This window comes from Vigna angularis, chromosome 11 (genome assembly GCF_016808095.1).
Source record: "Vigna angularis cultivar LongXiaoDou No.4 chromosome 11, ASM1680809v1, whole genome shotgun sequence".
Classification (NCBI taxonomy): domain Eukaryota; kingdom Viridiplantae; phylum Streptophyta; class Magnoliopsida; order Fabales; family Fabaceae; genus Vigna; species Vigna angularis.
This window is the reverse complement of record NC_068980.1, coordinates 10,213,925-10,228,617: the sequence shown is the minus strand read 5'-3', so window position 1 is coordinate 10,228,617 and position 14,693 is coordinate 10,213,925. Positions and strand designations below refer to the sequence as shown.

The window sequence follows — 14,693 nt, the reverse complement described above, 5'->3', positions numbered from 1 at the left end:
AGGAGGAGAAGAGAAGAAAAAAAAAAAAAGAAAACCAAATTATAAAATTCATCGATGAAGTTTAACAACCAACCATACCTATTCATAATTACCAACAAATATTTATCGATTATTACTTAGATATTTAAGGCCGTGAATATCTATTCTTTTAGGAGCTATAAAATTAACTTATTGATAAAATTTGAAAGGAAGCTAATGAAGCTGTGAGTCTAACTTTTTCCATAACAATATTTGCCGAAAAAAAAACAAAAAAACATAATAAGTTTTGTTATTCTTGTGAGAGCGTGGGAGATGCTGTTATTAATCATCAATACGTTACACAATAATATCCTTTATATGGTTTAGTTGGAAATTCTTATAAGAAAAAAAAATAACTAGACTAATCTAGTGGCAAACATGAACATTAATTGAGTTGAATCCAATACTAATTAGTGGGACCAAACTAAAGTAGAAAAGTATTACATTTAGGCAAATACTCTTTATTTCCTTTTCACTGTAATCTAACATGTCATTCCAGACGTAAAAAAAATACATCCGCGTGCTCCATCTGTTGCTTTTGTCATATAGTCCAACAAGTGAATAAAATGAGATTTTAAGGGAGTATTTTATCGCATAAAAGTTGTATGAATTTCGAAAATATTTAGATTGATTTCATATAATAAGAGGTTGAAATTTTAATATATAAGATCCTTTCTATATGTGTTTATAAGATTTTAAATAGCTACGTAAACTTAAAAAAAACATATTTTCAAAATCACTTGAATAATTTAAAAAATGATAAAAAGACAATTTTTTATAAAAAATAAGGTAATTTTAGTTTTTTTTCAATTATGATATTAATAAAAGTCATTTAAATTATATATTACTCATTTTATATTAATTTTTTTTTAGTTTTCGATTTATTTAATCCTCTTTTTTATTCTTTTTATAAGTATTTAAATATTTATTTCTTTTGTAAAAATCTAGAAAATAAAGTATTACAGTTGGCAGGTATTTTAAAATAATGAGACAAGTTATTTTATTTTAAAATAATTGAATAATATAAATAGAATTTTCTAAACTAGTCACATTACTTAAAACAATGTTTATCTCTCTAAAATCCTTTCTCCTTGTTTCCATTCACTTCTCTCTATGAATTCTGACTACCGAGTCATTTCTTTGATGATTAGAAGGTGTCTAATTGATCACGACGAAGAGGTCTACATTTCTAGCCATCAATTTCTATCATAGAACAAGTAAGTCTTCACTCATTTTTCTCTCTCTCTTTCCTAATCTATTTTTGGAAGAAGCAAGTGTCGTTGTATGTGTAATCTTGTTTCTTCTACTCATTCTTGGTTCATCTAAAGTTCTAAAGACTTTGTCCGCTTCCAATTTGGTGTTTCGTAGATTCATCTATAAATTCCTTGCGTTTTAAGCATGTGGTGGAGCGTTTTAGAGTCAGACAGTTTATTATGAGGTAAAGGAAGTTAGACCTTGTCTTAATTATCCGTTTTGGAGCTTGAATTTAGAATATGTTATGATTGATAGATGATTTGAGAAGAATTGTATGTTGTTGCTAATACTATTTTTGATTAAATGAAGATAACTGATGGTATGATGTTTGTATGTTTGGTATGGTGTGTTACCATTGTATGTACTATCATGATTTGGGTTGATAAAGTAGTTTTGGTGATTAAAAATGAATTTAAAGTGGTTGTGATGTGGAATGAGTTAAATTCTTGAGTTTTAAGACTAAAAATAAGGGTTTTGCATGTGTGAGTTTGAGAATTTGGGGTAGAGGTAAGGAAACTATTGTCTAGGTGTTGTCATGGGGTAATTTAGGACTTGTTGGAGGGATATTGTGATTGAAATCTGATGTGTAATGTAAAGGTAGTTCCTATTTGAAGTGTTTAGTGTAAAAAGGGAGTTTTGAGTGGTGAGATTTTGAAATAAAGAGTGTAAAATGTTTTTGATAGTTAGAGATATGTTATTAGACCTATTAGGACTTGTCTAGAATGTTAAATGAGGAAAAATTCGGTTTAGAATTGTTAGGGTCATTTTAGGGTGAGTTATTAGGTGTTGCTAGCACAAATTAAAGGTTTGCTATGGTAAAAACTTAAAACAGAAAGGCTGTGAATATTCTAAGGTGTTAGGGTGTGCTAATGAGTGTAATTGGACTTGGTTAGGTAGTTGGTAAACTAATATGAGAGTTGGAAAGTGTAGAATTGAGTTTAGGTAGCTTATAGGAGTGAAATTGGGTTTTAATGGGTCATTTTGAGTTACAGCTGTGTTTTCAGAATTTTTTCAAAGTTTGGAGGGTTCTAGGGATCTTTAGAAGTTGTGGGGTAAGTGGGAGAAACAATCTAAAAAGAGTAAAATCTTTCTGATAGTGCCTGAGTGTCCAAACTGGGCGCTAAGCAACCCATTCCATGGACCAGGGAGTTGAGCACCAGAAAAAGAGAAGCTAGGGCGCTGGGCGCCAGCTTCTAGGCGCCTGAGTGCCACCCTGGGTACTTAAATGTTTATGTTTTAAATGTTTTGTGATGACTTATTGGGTTGTTTATTGCACTTTGATGCATGATCAATGATAATATATGGTGATATTCAATTATGAAAGTATGTGGACATATATATATATATAGCTTCAAATGGTTTCAAGGTTTGGATGGTTAGTTCCAAGGTGGAACTTCTTAGTTTGGTTCAAGTGTGTTAGAATGAATGCAGGTAGCTCAGTCTTGGAGATTTTCCTAACACTCTAATGGTCATACATTCTCATATAGAGAGATTTGATGCATGTAGTAAGAGTAACAAGAGGTCTTAGTCTAGGTGCTTGTGATGCGTGATAGGGTGAAACTTAATTGGCAAGGGCTTTGCAAAACAGTAGTGACCACCACAAGTGCATAACTCGTCATAGCTCGACATTCATTTTAAGTCTGGATACTCGATTTAGGTCTTTGTATGCTAAGATGCTTGAGTTGGTCTATATTATATATATGATTATTATGTGAAATGTTTTAACATATATGATGTATTGTTTTTCAATCTAGCTTATCCTTTTGTTTTTGTTGTGTTTGTTATTATGTTTCTTTGGTTTGGTTTGGCTATGATTATCTAGTGGATGTGAGCAGAAGGTGATGAGATGTCAGTTGAGCAAGCCTTGATGGATATGTTTCTGATGCTCCTTTGCAATAGTAGTAGTTTCATATGTTATAGCTTGTTTAGTTTTGTGATTGAGATTTCCACTTTTTGTATAGTGTCAATGATTCATATAAGTCGACACACCCCTTTAGTTTGAGTGATTTTGGTTACTAACACGAAGTAATAAATAGACTTCTTTCGGATAATTGAAGATGGACGAGTACTAATTTTCAAGTGAACTGTTGGGTATGTTTGTTGTGCGTTTTTTTGGAATCAGATTACACTGAATCTGTTATACACAGCTGCAAGGTTTTAGTCTGAATTTAATTAAGACTGGAATAAGACCAGTTGAGTAAGAAGAAAGTGACCAGACAAGGAAAAAGACTATAGAAAAATTGTAACTATAACTGTATATGGTTTGTGGTTAACACTTTTTTGTATAAGTGACAATGCAAATGACTCACATCGAAAAAACCAACTCATTCATGGAAGGAAGTCCATTATGAAAGCTGATGAAATGCATGAAGTGGAAAACAGAGATTCAACATCTACAGGGTCCTTTGGAACAAAATGTGACTAACTCGTATATAGAAAAAGAGTCTTTGGTAATAGATGCACTTATATGGATCAGTGAAGGTTAAAGCTTTTCAAGTAGATATGATCTAGGGACATTACAGAGTCTTAAAAACAATATACATGCTTATTTTCAGTATATTTGTTTCTACTTATGAATTAAAAAAAGAGGACAATCCTTTTTTGTCCCCTCCCATTCTAGTTCAATTTCTTTGAATTATTCAATTTCTACTTTTTTTCTTTAGTTAATTGTATTTATAAAAATAATTTATTTAGAAATTTTAAGAGAAGAGACATAATTTAATCATTTTTACAAATAAAAAAATAATTAAATTAAATAAAAATTAAGATCTAATTGAATAATTCAAACAAATTAAAAAAAAGATTTTAACAGTAAAAAAAAATCATTTATTTAACTGTTCACTTCTGTAACGAGTGAATGGATTTTAGGAATTTGACATAAATTTTGTTATTTATTTTAAGAGATTTGATAGTGAAATGAAAAAAAAAGAGTTTATAAGAGATAAAATTTTAAAAATAAAATAATTTATACTAATTAGAGTAAAATTAGTAAGTAATAATGTGTACATAAAAAATAATTATGAATGGTTACATAAACCAATCATCCTTAATAAGTATTAATAAAGATCAAATTGGTAATTTAATATTACACAAATAAATGTTACACAATAAAGACGTTGCAAAAAAAACAATCATTTTTATTACAGGTATGTTTTAGATATTTATTTTATTGTTGTTAGTTATTTGAGTTAAAAGAATAGTTACAGAAAAAATTATAAAACTTTGTTCATAAAGAAAAAAAATATTTATTTACGAGGGGTTATAGAAATCAATCCTCTTTAAACTTTTAATAATTTAATAATATTTTTATTTTAAGAATCACTAAAATAATTATTTTATTTTATTTATTTGATTACATATCCTCTTTAAAATATTTTCTATAACTATCAGTTTTAAATTGCTTTCTAATATAACTCATCCTAAATATAATTATCTAAATGTATACCTTTATACATTTATAGGCATAGTATTTTTCACGATATCATGATGATAGAATATTATGAGGAATATTTATTATGTGTTATTGTCATTTTCACTATTATATAAATAATAATGGAACCCTGTCTTTTCGACTCAACGTTTGTTTATTGTTTATATTATAATAACAAAGAAAAATTATTTTTATCATATAATATAAAATAAATAATTTTGATAATAGGTGAATTTTTATTGAAGGTAATTTCTTTTATAGTTAATTAATTATGTTTTAAAAATTAATTATAAAATTTAAAAATAAAATAATAAGAGTAATTTATATAAGTAAGAGTAAAATTAGAAAGTAATATGATAAAATGGTTACATCCACTTTACTAATAAATATAAATAAGGGTAAAATTGGTGATGAAGTATTACACAAATAAGACTGTTGAAAAAAACAATCTCTTTTATTCAAACAATTACTTCATGGTACTAGTATTAAATAGATGTTCAGGTTTTGCTTTAAGAAAAAATCCTATACATATATTAGGAAAAGTGAAACTTAATTCCTCAACTATGAACTCACAAAACGCAAGATGATATAAATTACTTTCTAATTTTATCTTACTGATTTTTTTTTCAACAGTCTTATTCTGCATCCACTTTACTAATAAATATAAATAAGGGTAAAATTCTTGATGAAATATTACACAAATAAGACTGTTGAAAAAAATAATCTCTTTTATTATGTTATTGGTATCTTTTAGATATTTATTTTACAGTTATTTAGTTTAAAAAATAATTACGGACAAAATTATAAGAAGTTTTACATTAAAAAAGTAATTATGTATAAGTGGTTACAAAATCAATCATCTCTATTAATTGGTATATAAATGAGAATAAAAGTGGTAATAAGAAATTACTAAAAAACTGTTACAAAAACCAATCTTGGTACTTTTTATATATTTAATTTATTGTGGATGGATAAGAAAATAGTCATTGACAAAATTATAAACCATTGGTATAAGAAAAGGTAATTAGGAAGAGATTGCATTATACCTTACTTATACTTTACTTTAAAGTCTGTGCTTTCTGTAAACTAAATTTTATACTCCTTTAATTTAAATTTAACTATTTTTTTTTCTAATTTTACTTTGTTTAAGTAATATTTTTTAAACTTAAATAATTAGTTTACCACTTGTTAGTTTAAATTTAACTTCTTTTTAAAAATGAAATAATTATTTTATACATTTTATACATTTTATACATTTTTTTATTTTTTTTAAATTAAATTAATTATCTATAAAAAAAATCTTGGTATATTTCTAATAAAATTATAAGAACTTAGAAAATAGAGTATTAGAGTAGATAGATGTTTTAAAATAATGAGACCGATTATTTTATTTTAAAATAAGTGGATAATATAAATAGAATTTCATATAGTCGTCTTATTACTTAAAACACACTTCATCTCTCTAGAACTCTCTAAACTTTCTCTACATTCTCTTTAAGTTTTCTTACACTTGGATCATCTATTTGACGATCAGGAAGTTCCTAGGAGATCACTGCTAAATTGTAGCCACCAATCAATTTTTGCAATAGAGCGCAAGTAAGTTTCTATCCATTTTTCTCCTTCTATTCTCGGTCTTTGATCATACATGTAAATTTGTTTTTGTATGTACCAAAACTGTTTCTCCTTTAATTCTTAGTCAATTTGAGGTTCTAAGGTCCATTTTCAATCATCAATTGGTGATTTGTAGGCTTTTTTAGAATTTTCTTGCGACAGAAGCAACGATCGAGTGTTAGAGACTCGAGTTAGTTCTAACTAAGGTAAGGAAGCTAATTTTGTATTTCATATATGTAGTAGGAAGTTGGAAATCTATTATTGATGTGTTTAATCTGGTTTATGATAACTTGGATATTATAAATTGGGTGAATAAGTGATTGCTGTGCTTTATGATGTGTGTCTACGTTATATGTATGTGCATGTATGTTGTGCGAGTGCATGTATATTGAAATTAGTATGGTAGTAAATGCAAAACTGTATTGGAGATTATATTAATGAAAAGAAATGGTTGAGGTACTACTTGGTGGTTTAAATTGATGGGTGTTGATATGTCAAATTTTGGAATAATGAGTTTAAAGAGAAATCTGCAGTTTAGTAAAGGTCATAGGGTCTAGTATAATTAGTTTAAGTTCTAAAATAGTTATATTATGAAGTTAGATTGAGAAAGAGCACTTGAGTTCATTTTTCTACTATTTTAGAGTGATATTTGGGTTTTAATAGGTGAGTGAGGGAATGCTGATTTGAGAAAGGTATAAGTATGGAGACTGATTTAAGGTCATTTAGGACTTGTTGAGACTTTAAACCAGTAAAATTCTCTTGTATTATGCAGTAGAGAGTTGTGAGGGTGTGTTTTGCATAATTTTTGTCCAAATGAGGGGGTTTTGGGTAGTGAATTTCTAAGGGAGTGATTCTGGGTTGAATTGGAGGGTTTAGGGTTTGTTATTAAGTAATTTAAAACTAGTTTATGCAGCTTATGCAATGGAATTAATGTTAAAAGAGGAATAAATGGGTTCTGATAACTTAAAGAGCTTAGATTAGGTTTGGAGTGGCAAATTGGAGTTACAGAGGTGTTTCTAGGGGATTCTTATTGTTTATAGGGTTCTAGGGAGTATTAAAAGTTGGGAGTGAAGTATCCAAGGTCAAAGAAAAAGAGGTACTACATTTGTCATGGCGCTGAGCGCCAGTTCTCCGGTTGTAGGGCGCTGAGTGTCAGTCTAGGGGGCGCCTAAGCACCAACACACTGTCTTTACGACGCTGAGCGCCGGTCTTGGGCGCTTGGACGCCAGTCAACATGTTTTTCCAAGTTGATTTTTAAGTGTGTTGTGATACTTGATTTGTTTTTTTTTTATTCTTTTGTGGATGTTGCATGATTTCCTATGTTTGGATGCAATCTGTCATGAGGTTATCAATGCGTGAATGAAATATTGGGAATGGGAATTCCAAGGAGGAATCTCTTGTGAGTGGTTTTATGTGGGATTAGTATAAATTGTAAGAAGTTGATATGGAGGTTATCTTGATACTCTAATGATCATCCATGCTTAATTAGAGAGTAATGACTCATGTCGTGAGAGGAGTAGGGGGTCCTATCCCGGGGGCCTTTCTTCATGATAGCAAAAGGCGTTTTAAGGACTAACCTTGTGTTGCATCTTTGAGTGAGTTAGTTGTTCCACTAGACACGTGTAAAACCTTCCATAGCTCGACATTTATATTATATAGTAAAGGGTTTGGCCAAGTTTGAGTCAGTAAGTGTGAATGGGAATGATGTTCTACTTTTTGTGTGCTTGAAAATTGTATGTTTACCTTAATATGAATAATCATTTTACAATTAGCTTATCCTTCTTGTATGTTTCTTGGTTGTTTGTTATATGTGTTATTTTTCTTGGGTGATGATTATCCGGTGGGTGTGAACAAAGCTTGATGATGTGATGATTGAGCAAGCACTAGGCGGTGAGGGTTTTGACGTGTAGTAGATTTAGTATTTTATTTCCTTAGTTATCCTTTTCTTAGTGATTTTTGAGACATTATTCTTATACATAGTTTTGATACTTTTACTTGTATATAAAGTTATACAAAGTTAGTTTTATGATTATTTTAAATGATTGTAAAAATGACTTTATATTTCTTTATCAGCTTGTTAACTAATCTATCTTATTGAGTATTAACTATGTAATATTTTTTTTATGGTTTCAATATTGTTTTTGGGATGTTATAAGAATTCATTGGTTGCTCTTTCAAAGTTTATCTTTCTAATAATTATTTTTTCAAATTTAAATAAACATTTTTTTTTTAAATTTCACACTTGATAAATATTTCTTTTAAAATTAAATAATTACTTACAATAAAAAATTATTTTTCAATTTTATCTTTTAATTATTTTTTTAAATTGAAATAATTATATAAAAGAGATTTACATATTCTTTTGTCTACAACCTTTTATCTTTTAAATAACTATGTTTTAAAATTTTAATTTATATATATATATATATATATATACATGTATATATGAATTTTATCCTTTTAATAAATAACTTTTCAAATTTAAATAATTATTTAAAATAAAAATAAAAATCTTTTATTAACTACCTTTTTAATTCAAATGATTATTGATAGTAAAAAACAATTTACACAATAAAAAATTATAAAATTATTATTTTTTAATTATTTAAAAAAATTATTGTTTATTAATATTTTTCATTTTTTATTTTAATAATTACATATTATTTCATTATTTAATAAAATTAGTTTCTGTAACCACTCATATAGTCATAATTAATGTATCCTATCAGAAGGTTTTCTGTTAAGATTTTGATATCATGTTTCCATTATCAGAAGATATTTTAAATGTAGTTAAGAATCATAGTTTTGAGTCTCCATCACAATATTACTGATCACATTCCTTTCGTCTTCTATCGTCACATCTCATTTCAGATGTAAGTATAATAATTTCAAGTTCATTCTTTTTTATGAAATAGGGTTTTACTATGAAGATAGTTCTTTCCTGGTAACATTGTTTATGTATAATATGACAGCTTATCACTATGGAGGAGAAAGAAATGTCTGATAATCAGTTAGGACTCAAGGATTTGGAAGTGATTTATGAGGTAAACTAATTTTGAAATTTATAAAATCTGGATCTAATTTGCAATGTTTGAGATGCAATATATTCTCATCAAGATTTTAAAATCAGGAGAAGTAAGAATTTGAATTTAATAAAATTCTTAAAAATTTGGTGATTTAGTTGCTGAACAGAATAAAAAAATTGCACGTAGCTTGATGATCTGATTAAAAGCTTTTTATTTTATCATACATTGAACATGATTTTAAATTGTTTCAACAACCTAAGATAATGCTTTATTCATGTTCTCAGATGGATACCTTGCAAAACAATAATGGGTGTGGATCATCGGCATTTGATTCTGCACAGTTTGCTGATTCTGCACAGTTTGCAGATGCTAATATTCCTTTATTGGATTCTAGTTCCAAAGAAGACCGAGCCAGCGACCTTCTTTTAGGATTTTCTATATATACTATGAGAAGTGAAATCATTGAGCATGCATTTCGTGGCATGGATGAGTTGGCAAAGATTGGCATTGCAGAGCAACCTTTATGGCAGCGACAGCAGGGAAACAGTGGCTGTGAGATTTTGAATGATACTGAATATTTGAAGCAGTTTGGTGAGGTTGATACCATGCTAAGCGAGATTGTTAAGTTGATGGAGGTTGGAGAGTCTCAAAATTTACCTAGTTTTGACACATATCAAACTGAGCATCCAATAACAACTACTGTGACTCCCACTGTAACTTCACACTCTGAAGGTTCAAGAGCTATGACCTATATAAACATGGCACCAATCTGCATTGTTGAATTACTCATGGATGTGGTCAGTTATTTCTTCTTCCTTTTTCTTTTTCATGAATACAACTCAGGGTTTAATTTTACTTTTTCTCAATTGGTGGGCACTTGCACTCAGGGATTTTGTTTTTTTCTTAAATAAGTAAAAATAATATTTTCATTAAGTTAAAACTAGATTATATTAATTAAAAATCAAATTTGAAAAATAATATATAAGTAATTAGTTAAAGTATGCATAAAAATTTAGACTGTTTTCTATCTTCTACATACATAAACTCATTCTTTTACACTGTTTCTGTTTTTATTTTTATTTTTTATATTAAACTATTTTTTACACTAATTTGTTTGTTCTGTTCATATACAAATACATATATATATAAAATTGTGCAATATATATATATATATATATATATATATATATATATATATATAGTATATTCATTTGTTTATACTGTAAATCTAATGAGAGAAGTCTTATCACCTAAGCTCTTTTATCCAAGTTGACATTTAGATATGTTATTCCAAAGCATGGTCAGGTGATATATTTTGAACATTCCTCTGCTTTAATATATTTTGTAATATCACTATTACAAAAGTCCAATCCAAGTCCAATCCAAAGGAGGAATGATTAACTTTTTCTGAACAGGAGTCTCAATACTTATTCAATTTAGGACTTTTCTTCTGACAATTCATCTGTTAATGAATCCTATTTGCATCTTAATCCAACCTACAATTTATATTTATATCTTCACCATTTGATAAAAAGAAATCAACTTTTAAAACTTAACTATAGTGGGACAGAGTCAAATCCAAGACAAAATTTAAAGTGGCAGTAATTTATTTTATTTTTATTGAATATGGGATTTGTGACAATTTGTTGTAAAAAATAACAATAGAAATCACAGACTTTTATTAGTAGATAAGTTTTATGACAAATTTGTGGAAAAGTGTAGTTATTATAAATTATAAGTAGTATGAAATAGTAGCAAATAAGATAAAAGGGTCCATGAATCATTTTCTATATATTTATGATAAATGATGGGTTATATCCACATATGAGTTGAAGTACCACATGCATGATATTTTTTGTGCCAAAAATTGTTCTGTATAGGAAATCGATTTCTCTCTCATTTCTCATTCTTTGATATATTTGATCTCTTTTTGTTGGATATTAACCAGAATCAATGGTCTGAAGTGTTTTACAATATTGTCTCAAAAGCGACAATAGTAGGAACTTTGTTAGGAGGGGATGGAAGCTATGATAACAGATTGCAGGTGGTAAGTTCAGAATGTTACCCCTTCTTGTAAGGTTAGAATTCTGTTTTTAAGTTAGAAATTAAAAGTGTATTTTCTTTGACTTAAAAATAGTACATTCAACTAATGAAATATTATATTAAAAGTCCATTTTATTTGGCAATTGGCTTGAGAAACCTGTTATTAATATGTTGAATATCTGTCTTCACTTTCACACCTTGCTTACAGTTTCTGTTAAGACTGTAGACACAATGCTTTGAAGAAAATGTACATAATAATTAGTAATTAATAATTAATGTGAAAAGAAATAATTTAAAGAAAATATACACAAAATTAGAACAGTTCAATGAGAATTTTAACTAGCAATGTACACCTAAATCTAGATAACCTGAAATAAAAATAATTTAGATTAAAGATGAAGTAAAAGACTTTGGAATATAAGAACAACAATCTTATGTTTCTTTTTGAGGGTAATTTGCTTGTGTTGCTTAGAAAATGAGTGAGTCATGGGTTGTTTAGCATTACTAAATATGCTTCTTATGTTATAGATTAGAGGTCATGTTGAACATTAATAGAAGTGTTGATTGAGGAATAAAGACTCTATGTACATATATTCTATATTGCTGATTAAAACATATCAAGAAAAATGAAAGATAAAATAAGACAATACAAAAGAACTCAATGAATTAGAATGGTGAGAGCATACATTATACACGATAACATTTTTTTTTGAGTAGTCATGACAGAAAATGTTACATAAGTCGACAAGGTTTCTTGTTATCTGTTTGTTACACACTAAAATCATACTCATCAACAATTATTAAACCAAAAACACTCAACATGTGTCAATATCTTACACTACCTTAATTGTGTTACTAAGCAAAGTATCTTCAAGGTGGTCTTGATCTTTGCTAATTGCCCACTATTTCTTCTTAGACAATTCCAGTGGTTCCTCTGTAATTCATAGGTTGTGGAAGGATGCCAATTATAGTTAGACGAGTTATTAAAAAGCAATAATGTTAGAGGAAATAACAGTGGGAAGAAATGAGGTTAGGGTCACTATGTTGCAGTTTGCATATGATACAGTCTTTTTCGTAAGGCAGGTGTCAAAAAATTGTAATTGTAATTAAAAGTACTATGAGATGTTTTGAACTTGACTCTAGAGTGAATTTTCATAAAGTGGAACATGATTTTGGTTGCGCTTGATTCCCAAAGGTGTAATAAAGTGTAATGTTTCTATTATGTTCAAGTACACACATGGAGGTCTGCATATTAAGTCCCTGTGTTTCTGCAAGTCGACCATGACTGCATAAGAGTACACAGTCTTTAGTCCTAAGCTTATGAGATGAAGAAATTGTGCATGCGGACAGTAACTCCACAAGGGATGATTCACTTTCTCGGGAACCCATTTGCATTTCTAAAGATTTATGGTTGGAATTAACAACGAATTCAATAATTTTTGTAACAGATTTCTGTGAAAGTTCTGTTCTCAGCTGAATTAAAACACAAGAAACGGAAAAAATGTTTCTGCTTTTCCTTAAAATTACACAGCAAACAGTTGACTCCGATCGTAGCTGCAGTGTAAGGTCTTCCTATAATGGTTGCTATTGCAGAACATATTAGAAACTTATGTTTTATTAGTTTAAGTTAAGCTAACTGTTATGTTCTTATCGTTGTTAAATATTCTATACATCATTAGAATTTCGAAACTAATGTGAATATTGTCCTCATTTCGATGTATACTCTTTCCTTTTCACAGATGAGCGCAGAACTTCATTTGCCTACGCCTGTTTTATTGACCAGGGAGTGTTATTTTGGAAGGTACAGCAAGCAGTTATCTCATAACACATGGGGGGTTGTAGATGTATCATTGGAGAAATTTCTTCCTTCCCCGACCACCAATTTTCGGAAAAAACCATCTGGATGTTTAATTAAGTTAATGCCTAATGGACACTCTAAGGTTGATTTTTTATAGGATTCAAATGATTGCATCATGAAGTTAACCATTTTTTCCTTTTGTGTTCATTTTGGGAAGCCGTAAAAACTGGTTTTACTTTGTTTTCCATTTTTAGGTCACATGGGTGGAGCATGTAGATGTAGAAGATAGTCAAGTGGACCAATATTTCCAGTCTCTATTCACCTCCACTCTAGCTTTTGGCGCAAGCCGTTGGATTAATTCCTTAATTCGATATGGTGAATGGTTACAAAGACTATTCGTAACACCGTTGGTTGCTGAAGAAGGAGGTATACATGTTCTGATATCTTCTATTTTAACTGACATTAGTTTATAGTGTGTTTAACTGCTTCCATTAAACTTGCTTGTTTCTTTTGATGTGAACAGTTTTTATAGCCCAAATGGGGAGGACCAGTTTGCTGCAACTGGCAGATAGAATGATGAAAACATTTTGTGGAAACATGAGTTCCACCGCAGACAATCCATGGACCCAAATGGCTCATTCCCCATACGTAAGAATCATGGTGAAGAATAACATGGAAGAAGCTGGAAAGCCTCCAGGTACATCCGTCGTTTTCACAACTTCTGTTTGGCTTGATGTCTCCCGGAATCGACTGTTCAACTTCCTCCGCCATGAGAATTCCAGAACCAAGGTTTTCTCCATAATTTCTTTCAAGCATTTCAGATATTATAAATTATCATAAGAAAAAGTTAACATCTTGTTGTATTTTTTTCATTTTGATGAATGATTGCAGTGGGATTTACTTTCACATAGACATACTATTCGAGAGTTTGCTTCAATGCTGAAGGGTGAAAATCCAGGAAATCGTGTTTCCCTGATGAGAGCCCATGTAAGTCAACATCATTGATTATTAAATTTCATTTTCATCAATTTCTTCAAACTTAACGTTAAACCTGAACAACCCTTTGTTTGCAATGTTCTTAGAATTCACAGGGCAAGCTTGTAATCTGTTTTCTGCAAGAGAGTTACACAGACTCAACAGGTTCGTATATAGTGTATGCTCCACTGGATGCGTCAGCTGTGGCAGCTCTTGTACACGGAGCCAACCCTGACAAAGTGATGATCCTACCATCAGGGTTTAGCATTCTTCCTGAAAGGTTGCAAGGAGATGAAGATAGAAACAGTCGAAGTCTTCTAACTATTGCATTCCACATAGTTGAAAGTACCACTAGTAAGCCATATCTCGCTCCTGAATCAATCGAAACCATATACAAAGTCATTTCAGATACTGTTTACTCTATAACAAACTCAGTGCTGTATCATAATCATCGCAATAATTGGATGGATGATTCAAATTTCTAGTTACTTCCTAAGTGACTTTGCTTTGGAGCTTTGCATTTGATGTGAGAAAATAT

General features: G+C 29.5%; 1 protein-coding gene across 1 annotated transcript; it reads left to right on the top strand.

The window, feature by feature from the left end:
- The first annotated feature begins 9,291 nt into the window (after positions 1 to 9,291).
- On the top strand, positions 9,292 to 14,640 carry LOC108332848 (homeobox-leucine zipper protein PROTODERMAL FACTOR 2). The gene is made up of 8 exons (XM_017568147.2): positions 9,292 to 9,357; positions 9,624 to 10,136; positions 11,288 to 11,386; positions 13,122 to 13,322; positions 13,435 to 13,606; positions 13,704 to 13,969; positions 14,072 to 14,167; positions 14,263 to 14,640. The coding sequence occupies exons 1-8, from the start codon at positions 9,295 to 9,297 to the stop codon at positions 14,638 to 14,640; spliced, it is 1,788 nt and encodes a 595-aa protein (XP_017423636.2). The 5' UTR covers positions 9,292 to 9,294.
- Positions 14,641 to 14,693: the final 53 nt, after the last annotated feature.